General features: G+C 38.8%; 1 protein-coding gene across 1 annotated transcript in view; it reads right to left on the minus strand.

The window, feature by feature from the left end:
• The window catches only part of CFAP44 (cilia and flagella associated protein 44), a 143,861-nt gene that overhangs the window by 30,710 nt on the left and 103,051 nt on the right, over positions 1 to 10,100 (minus strand). Inside the window, exons 26-28 of the mRNA XM_029939323.1 lie at positions 4,785 to 5,270; positions 1,995 to 2,198; positions 868 to 1,063 (exon numbers count right to left, since the gene is read on the minus strand). Coding sequence (XP_029795183.1) covers positions 868 to 1,063; positions 1,995 to 2,198; positions 4,785 to 5,270 — 886 coding nt within the window. The remainder of the gene's footprint in view (positions 1 to 867; positions 1,064 to 1,994; positions 2,199 to 4,784; positions 5,271 to 10,100) is intronic.

The following is a 10,100-nucleotide window of genomic DNA, read 5'->3' on the forward strand; positions in this document are numbered from 1 at the left end:
AATGTATCATAGATAAGCTGCTATATAACGATTGCCACTTCAGACAGCTGTGAAATTAGATGATTAACTAGTTGTTACATAACCTTCTAATTTCTGTATAAGTCTAATTACATGAAATAGAAGTGGGGGTTTTGATTTTTTACTTTGCTTTTCTGGTTTGAGTGTCATTGTAACTACTGTATTGTAAATGACGGGAAATATTTGCATATGTTAAAAAAATAAATTGTGTTACATTACAAAATAAATAAATAAATTAAATAAATAAATAAAATGGATCACAGACTTTCATGTAAAACTATAAAACTTTTAGAAATAGATAGGAGAGAATCCTTGGGACCTAGAGCTAGGCCATGAGTTCCTAGACTTTGACACCAACGCAAGATCCAAAAAAAGAAAAATTGATAAACTGGACCTCAACAAAAATAAAAACTTTTGCTCTGTGAATGACCCTGTTGAGAGAATGAAAAAACAAGCTTCAGACCGAAAAATATTTACAGAGCATTGGACACAGGACTAGTACCCTAACCATAACAAAGAACTCCCAAACCTCAAGAGCACGAAAGCAAAACATCCTATTCAAACATGGGCAAAGACATGAAGAGATGTTTTATCAAAGATGACAATCAGTTGGCAAATGAGAAGATGCGCTTGTTAAATGAAACTACCCTGAATTGCTTTGGACCAGATACACACACACAGGTTAACTCCAGAGGGTTAGAGACCTACAGGTTTATTACAGTCTCTCCCCTTCAACCTCACAACACCTCTGTCTATGTTGTAGTGAATAAAAAGGTGTGAAATAGCTACTTCTCTATTTCATGCTCATGAGAAAATAAGTAAGATCATATATTAGAAAGAAATTCAAACCGGCATCTCTTTCAACCTCCTTTTTCTTCACCCGTTTAATCCTCTTCTTCAGGACCTTTGTGAGAAAATTAGCAAATTTATTGTTTTCTCCAAGGGCTGCTTGGAAACCAGCATAGAGTGCTTTTTCTTGGTCCTGAAGTGTGGCGATTTGATTCTTTTTCTCTTCCATCTCTTTAAGAGTTTCATTTATTTTCCACTAAATGAACAAAAACAGGAAAAAGTGATAGAGTATTTCTGATAAACTAGGATCAGATAACAAGGTATATTACAGTGTAACGTTACAATTCACAGACATTGTTTTTAACCTTCTTAATAGAAGTTTACGTTTCTGGTGTTTGCAGAGCCATTCACTTATTTGGTTAAAATTTTATCATTATTTTGTAAAAATCAGTTAAGTTCAGAATCAAGTAAGATCAGCTTTTTAATGTTAACTTCCTTAAAAAATCAAAATTAAATGAAATTTTTATAATCAGCTCATATTTTTGCATGTGTGATATGTCTCAAAAACAAAAGATGTTATTCATATGAATATATGATAACTAAAACAAAAACACCTCATCTCTTAGTATAGCTGATATACTTGAAAATCATATTACTATTCAATATGTAATATCTATTTGAAGGAATCCTTCTTCCTTCAAAACAAAAGATGGTATAATATATCTCTTTAAATTTAACATATACATAACAAGAAACTTAGTTTCCCATGACACTCAATAATATTACTGTGAAACTAGAGACCATATTTAAGAAGCTAGTCAACTTCTTCTCTCCAAGTATGTTCATAAGGATAACATATAATCAAAAGTCAACTTTATGAAAGCCAGTGACAACAAAAATACACTTTGAAATTTGTAAACTAAATATAAGGCTCACTTTTGAAAATTTATTCTCCTGCTTTACAGAATATCAGATCAAATTCACTAAAAAATCTGATTCACTTCTTTCTGACCAAGAACCAGATCAAGCAGGAATAACAAGTGAGGAGGAGGAGGGAGAAAAGACAAAAGAGGAGGACTAGCACAATGCGGGGAATTAAGCTGAGAAGATGAAGAAGGAAAAGAAGAATCAAGTCTCCTCTATAACTCAAGGATACAGCCAGCCAGCACTCTCCTGCCTGTTCATACTTGCATATCCTGTTCTTCTTTGTCTAACGAATTAACACTCTCTTGAAGTATGTTCTCCTGTTTTTCAAAATTCTTGAGGAGAAGCATTTCTTGAAATAATGTGACATGGTGAAGGTCAGATAATTTCATCTGAGTATCTAGTTTCAATTTCTGATGCCTCAGGAGACGGAGTTCTGCATCAAAGGTGACAATCAGTTCTTTGATCTGAGGTGGAAAAAAGATTTGAGGGTCTATGACAAGTTAACACCAGTTAGGGTATTTTTAAAACTATCTAACAATACCAGTTTGTTTAGGTAAAAGCATTTTTCTCCTTTTATCCTTATTTTGGAGAAAGAATTATATGGGTTCATGTGGTATGTATAGGTCTTATAATCATTTATCATTATGAAATTTGCATAAATTCATTAAGTGGTAGGGATTCTGTGACTATAGTCCTCCCAGCTGTTTCTTTACCATTCATTAAGCCACCAGCTGAGAATGCTCTTCTTGCTGTGCTGTATGGTTTAAATCGAAGACTGAGCTCTTGGAGCATAGTGTTTATAGCTGCCTCCACTCTCCCCAACAGCATCTCTGCATTGCCTCTCATACAGGAAGCACTACATATTCCCTCAACTTCTTGTTCTGAACATTTTCAAACATTTCAAAAGGTGATTTAATTTTACAGAGTTGGGATGAGAACAAAGTACCCCTCAAGTCCATCCCAATGAGTTTAAATGCTCGGTTTTGCTGATTTGGGCATAGCTTCCCCCTCATCCCATCACAGAGGAGAGGAAGGCATCAAGAGAGAATCCTAAGGGCTGGTTCTTGTGAGGAAACTAGTACCAGATGTAGAAGACAAACCATTCCACGTTTTTCCTCAGTCTGTGAATCATGGGGAGCCTCAACAGTCAGAAACCTGTAATGAGTAAGGGCCCGGCACATGGCTGAAAAAAATCAAGAGATCTGTGGGTTGGGAACAGTGAAACTACTGCTAGAGAATGTGAGAGCTTTAAAAGAAAAAAAAAAAAAGGATGGGCGAGTGAGTGGCTCAGTCAGTTGGGTGCCTGACTTTGGCTCAGGTCATGATCTCCCAGTTTATGAGTTTGAGCCTCGTGTCAGGCTCTGTGCTGACAGCTTAGAGCCTGGACTCTACCTCGGATTCTGTTGTCTCCCTCTCTCTCTGCCCCTTCCCTACTTGTGCTCTCTCTCCTCTCTCAGAAATAATAAATGAATGCACTTTAAAAAGAATAAAAATAATTAGAAGAAAAATTTTAATTATCTATGGTTGTAGACCAAGTGGGCTCCTCTTTAATGTTTGTTCAACAAATTTGAATTATTTTTAAATTTATTTTGAGACAGGACTATATTTTTTTAGTGTAACACCATTTTGAGACCATACTACATAGGTGTTTAAGTTTGTAAGGTTCACACTTGTTTTGCTCTCACTTACCTGACTGTAAGCTGTAAGCTTTATGAGGATAGAGAATATGCCTGGCTAGAGTATTGTTACATCCCTATTACCTAACTGCACTATTCCTGCACAAAGAGTGTCCGATACATGTGTTAATGCCATTAATACATTAGTTACAATGGAATCAATTAAACTTTTTACTGAATATCTACCATAGGTCTGGCATTTCCTAGACACTACAGGGGAATCATAAGATGATTACCTGTGGTCCTTCTCTCAAGAACTGTGTAATCCAATTTGCAAGACAAAAACAACACATAGGAGCACTGAGTGATGTACAGAATTGTTGAATCATTATATTGTAACCCTGAAACTAATATAATACTGTGTGTTCATTATACTTCAATAAAACAAAGAACATACATAAAACAGCAAGAAAAATAAGTGCAAAACCTGTGGTGCTACTTATGGGTGCAATTAGAATTTAGAAAAAAAAAGAGTATGTAATGTGGACAGAAGGTTCTGGAGAAGGTTTGGAACGGTGATGAGTTTTGATGATGACTCACAGTTGAAAGGAAATCAATGCAGGTGGAAGAAAATAGCAAAGGAAAAAGCCAATATAAAACTCAGAATGAGGGTGGGGAACAGAAGCATGGAAAGGGAGGAAGAGTGAGAAAGCAAGGCAGGGTGAAGTACAGATACTGGGTGAAGAATACGTTTGGGAAGCTATCGGGGGAGAACTCACAGGATGGAGCTGGACAGACATTTAGGAACAGAACTCTATGCAACTGACAGAAGAGAGCTGTCTATCAGGGACAGGTCCTTTTCCTTTCAGATGCAGACCACCTCCTATACAGCTGGCCCCAATCTGGTTTCCTAGAAAAAAAAATTGGTGCCACTCCAGCTCCAGAACAATTTTGAAGCCAGTCATCATCATGAACACTCCCACTAATGAGGCAAATCACACATTAGAGAAAGAGAAAAATGTAAAAAGCAGAGGGAGCCCCATTTTCTATAGAAAAATTTTTTTTAATTATGTTCCATCCATCATCTGAAAGCTATTCCATCACTTGCCCTTTACCAAGACTTGAGTTAGATGCCAATTAACATGAATTTGCCCTTAATTCTTAGCTTTGCAGAAAGCAAAAAGTTTAAAACCTCCAATGTTCTCAGGCAGAGAGCAATGGTTTCCAGAAGGCCAGGGATGGAGAGGAAGTCAAGCCTTTAGTGAGTTGTGGACTGGTCAGGGCTTCGGAAAGATTATTATAGAGAAATTTTAAATAAGAAAGAAAGAGAGAGAGAGAGAAAGAAAAGGAAGAAAGAAAAGAAAGATAAAGAAAGAAGATCTAGTTCTTCTCTTCTCTCTTTCATCTTTCAAAAGGCACAGTTTCACCCCTTACCCTGTTGGTCAGATACTGTTGCATGTACACATGCTTAATCTCATCCCTCTTCATAATCTCCAACTCTATATCAATTGGATCTGCTTTTTCAAATTCTGTTAATTTTGAAGTTTCTATGTTTAATACTAATGACTTTGATGATCTAGACAATGAATCTCTTGTCAAATCACCATCCTTTCCAGAAGAGGCTTTGAGGAATCTTCTACCTAAGCTCTGTTCCAGTCTAGAGAGCTTTTTATCCTGAATCTTCATCTGCTTTTGCCTAAATTTTAGGAGAGTTTCCTCATCATAGTGAAATCTCTTTTCTGGAACTTCTTCTGGGTGTATTTGGGGAATTTCAGGAATAGGGATGTGCTTGGATGTGTGAAGTGTTGACTGAATGCTCTTCAGTTCTTGCACCAGGCACTGTATTTCCTCGATGACAGCCACTTTAAGATCTCGAAGAGAGAGGATACATTTGTTCATGTGCATTTTCTTTGAATGCGCCTAATAAAAAGAACAGAAGGAAACAAAATGACAACCCACTCACAAAGGCCAGTTTGAAATATAATTTTTGTCCCTTGACTGGTATGCCTAGCAAAAATCCAAGATAAAAATTCATCTGATCATTCCTATTCACTACTGTTACTCATTTGTCTAGCTTTTAGGCTGTTTCCCATTTAGCTTCTCTGAATGAGGAAGACAGTATGGATGTGACTTCTGGTATCTCTCAGCTGGCCCGTAGGGCTCAGTTCTGCTGTTCTCTTCCCACTACCCAGCAGAAGTCCTTCCTGAAGGCTTGTACTCAGCCAGAACCTAGACAGGGAAAGCTCATTCTTTGGTAAGGAACACACACACACATAACTGCCTTTCCCTGATGGAAACTCAAATTCCTTTGGCTTAGACACATTTAGGGTTGCCCACTTATGGACAAACTACAGTTTAGCCTCTATTTATTCTACATTTTGGCCATATTATTGTTGTTACTTCTTGTGCAGGCAATGTCATGCCCCTGAATTTCAATATCATGGCATGCCAAGAAATTCCAGGATACTTCATTTGTTTCTTACCCATTTGTCTCAGCCAAGTTGTGGCCCCTGCATCAAGCCACAGGAGCCATAGTGGTCCACTGCTCTCTCATTACCAGCTCTTTCCCCACTCTTTGTTTCCAAAATGTTCTTACCAGAGCACATAGGCACATGCAACTCTAATCCTGTACACAATTAGGTAACAAGATGGTCCAAAGGCTATTAAGAATTACTGTGCATAAAAATACAGGTTAAAAAAATCTAAAGGCACTTCTCAAATTGACAGTAATTCTATATTATTTGGGGACTTTAACATCCAACTCACATCATTGAATACATAACCCAGATTGAAGATCAACAAGGAAACAGTGGCTTTGAATGACACATTAGACCAGATGAACCTAGCAGATATATAAAAAATATTCCATCTCAAAATGGAATACACATTCTTTTCAAGTACAGATGGACTATTCTCCAGAATAATTCACATGTTAGGCCACTAAAATAATCTCAATAAACTTAAGAAAGATGGAAATTATATCATGAATCTCTTTTGGCCACAGTGGTATGAAACTAGAAATCAATTATAAGAAAATACTAGAAAGAACATAAATACATGGAGGTTAAATAACATGCTACTCAACAACGAATGGATCAAAAGAGAAATCAAAGAGGCAATAAAAAAAATACATGGGGACTAATGAAAATGAAAAAACAGCCCAAAATCTTTGGAATGCAACCAAAGCAGTTCTGAGAAGGAAGTTTACCGTGATACCGGCTTATTCAAGAAACAAGACAAAGCTCAAATAAACAACCTAATATTATACCTAAAGGAGTTAGAAAAGAACAAACAAAGCTAAAAGCTAGTGGAAGGGATGAAATAGTAAAGATTAGAGTAGGAGTAAATGAAATAAAGGGGAAAAAAATAAAAGATCAATGAAACCAGGAGCTTGTTTTTGAAAAGATAAGTAAAAGTGATAAACCTTTAGCTAGACACATCAATAAAAAGAAAAAAAGACGACTAAATAAATAAAATCAGAAGTGAAGGAGGAGAAATATAACTGAGCCTACAGATATATAAAAAGATTATAATAGAATATTGTGGAAAATTATATGCCAACAAATTAGACAACTAGAAGAAATTAATAAATACCTAGAAGTATATAACTTTCTAAAACTGAAGAATAGAGGGAGGAGCCAAGATGGCGGAGAGGAAGGGAGCCCTGTAAACTTTGTCTGCCCCATCTATCGAACTGAGAAGGACATTATTCTCATCTGCTAGAACAGAAGGAGAAAATACGGACTCCAGAAAGAAGACAACCTCAAAGATACCTGAGTGAGTGAGTGAGTGAGTGCGAACTAGGAAGATTGGAAAATGGGCCAGCCCGAGACGGGCAGGGGAGGTGGGAGCCCCAGCCCAACACAGGGCAAGCGCATGGAGCCTGAGAGACAAAGGGAAGAGACAGAGAGACTGAACATGCTCAAAGTACTATCTCTGGGGAAGAGGTAAAGAATGCTTAACCGTGCTTGGAGAGAGAAACTCACTCCATATATAACTGGTGGGTAGCCCAAATCCCAAACCCAGGTGGTGCAAGGGAAAGAACAGCTTCCAGCCCTAAGCCATCTCGGCAGGGAGTCAGTGGCCACAGCAGCGGCGGGGTCAGGGGTGCTCACTTCGACCTCCGTTTTGGGAGTGGGAGCAGGCACCTCATTTCCACAGCACATCTCTCCCTCAGGATTGGCCACGCAAATCCTGAATCCCAGGTGCCAACAGGGAAAAAATAGCCCACACCTCTGCGCAATCCCGGCAGGGAGTTGGCAGCGGTGGAGATGTGGGTGCGGGCGCAGGCTGCAGGAGCTCCCAGCTCATTTCCAGCAGTGCCTGGCGCCTCAGGCAACAACTGCATGAAACCAAGAGAAACTCATTCCTCCCCCAACATGATCATGATCCCGCCTGGGGGCTGGGAATCTGCAGAGGTATATGTGAGGGCCTGCACTTCACCTCCTGCTGCGCACCTCGCCTAAGGCGGCACACCTAGCCTCAGGCAGGATCAGCTGAAATCCCACCCTGAGCCAAGACAAACTGATGCCTCCACCCTAAGAAGCCAGCCACCAAAGCAAATACATCTCATCTGTGGTAGCATAAAAGTGCATGGACGGGAACTTTGACCCAAGGCGGGCCTAGAAAATACATCTTGGCTCAACCACGGGACAAGGAGATCGGACTCATTAGAGTGGCCTACAGTGCGTACTTCCAGTGGAGTTTGGCGTGCCACCATTCTACTCTCTGCAGACACCAAGGCAGAGCCTCTAAGAGCAGCCTCCAAGACCTAGTACACCAAACCACACCTATCCACGAGAAGGAGCTGCTACTTTTTCTTTCTTTTCCTTTTGTTCCTCATTTTTTTCTTTTTTTCTTTTTTTGTACTTATTTATTATTATTACCTTTTTTACTTACATTTTTTAAAATTTTTACTCCTTATTTTCCTTTCTCTTTCTCCCTTTTTTACCTTCTTGCAATACAGACATTCTCCTGTATCACATCCTTACCTCTCCCATCAATTGGTTATACACTTTTAGACTGTCCACTGTCCTTTGTTGTCTCTGCCCCCCTTTATTTTTTTTCTTCTTTATTTTCTTCTTCTCTTCTTTTCATGTCCTTCCTCTCCATTTTCTTTCTTCTCTTTCCCCCTTTTAATGTGTTTGTTTGTTTGATTTGTCTGTGCGTTTGTGTGCTTCTGTTCCCTCTGTGTTTGTCTGTCTGTCTTCCTTCTTAGGGCCACAACAAGAAATAAGCCGAAGTGTGCATGACGGCAAGTTCCAAATATTGCTGAGTAGGGAAAAAAATATTCAAAGGCACAACAAGAGAAACTGAGAGACACCATTAAGAGAGTATTTCCTGAAATGACAGATCCTAGACCGTCAATAAGCCTCCTTTAACAGAAAAATATTAACAGGTGCACAGTGCACAACGAGCTTTCTAAAGCTGACAAGAGACAGAAAACTAGCAAAAATGACAAAACGAAGGAACTGTCCCCTGAAGAACCTCCAGGAGGAAGGCACAGCCACAGAACTGCTCAAGGCAGATCTAGACAACATGCCAGATCAAGAATTTTAAAAACTTTTCATAAAATTAATCACAGGGGTTGAGAACCGATTGAGAGGATTACTAGGCCCTTTGAAAATAGGTGTGATGAGTTAAAAAAAGGCTATAGATGAGGTGAATAACAAACTAGAGGCAGCCACCTCAAGGATTGACAAGGCAGAGAGAAGAATAGGTGAATTAGAAGATATAGTTATAGCAAAAGAGGAAGCTGAAAAAAAGAGAGAGAAATTAATCCAGGAGCAGGAAAGGAGAATTCAAACCTGAGTGATACAATCAAGCGGAACAACATCCGTCTCATAGGAATTCCGGAGGAGGAAGACAGAGAGAAAGGGCCTGAAGGGATACTAGACCAAATTATACCTGAGAATTTCCCAAATCTGGGAAAAGAAATAGACATTCAAATTCAAGAGGCACAAAGAACCCCCTTCAGACGTAATTTGAATTGGCTGTCAGCACGACATATCATAGCGAAACCGGCAAAATATAAAGATAAAGAGAGAATTCTGAAAGCAGCTAGGGAGAAAAGGGCCCTCACATACAAAAGGGAAACCTATCAGAGTGGTTACAGACCTATCTAATGAAACTTGGCAGGCCAGGAAGGAATGGCACGAAATATTCAATGTGATGAACAGAAAAAAACATGCAGCCAAGAATCCTTTATCCAGCAAGCCTATCTTTCAAAATAGAAGCAGAGATAAAAGTATTCCCAAATAAACAAAATTTGAGAGAATTCATGACCACCAAACCAGCCCTACAGGAAATCCTAAGAGGGGCTCTATAAGGGAAATGTTGCAAAGAAAACAAAGTACCAGAGATGCCACTATAAACATGAATTCTAGGGAGAACACAATGACTCTAAACCCACATTTTTCAATAATAACACTGAATGTAAATGGACTGGATGCTGCAACCAACCGACACAGGGTAGCAGAATGGATAAAAAAACAAAACCCATCTATTTGTTGTCTATGAGAGACTCATTTTCGACCGGAAGACACCTTCAGGTTGAAAGTAAAGGGATGGAGAAATATCTATCATGCGACTGGAGCCAAAAGAAAGCTGGAGTAGCCATACTAATATCAGACAAGCTGGACTTTAAAGTAAAGGCAGTAACAAGAGATGAAGAAGGACATTATATAATAATGACAGGATCTCTCCATCAGGAAGAGCTAACAATTATAAATATCTATGCGCCTAACTCGG

Source organism: Suricata suricatta, chromosome 5 (genome assembly GCF_006229205.1).
Source record: "Suricata suricatta isolate VVHF042 chromosome 5, meerkat_22Aug2017_6uvM2_HiC, whole genome shotgun sequence".
Lineage (NCBI taxonomy): Eukaryota > Metazoa > Chordata > Mammalia > Carnivora > Herpestidae > Suricata > Suricata suricatta.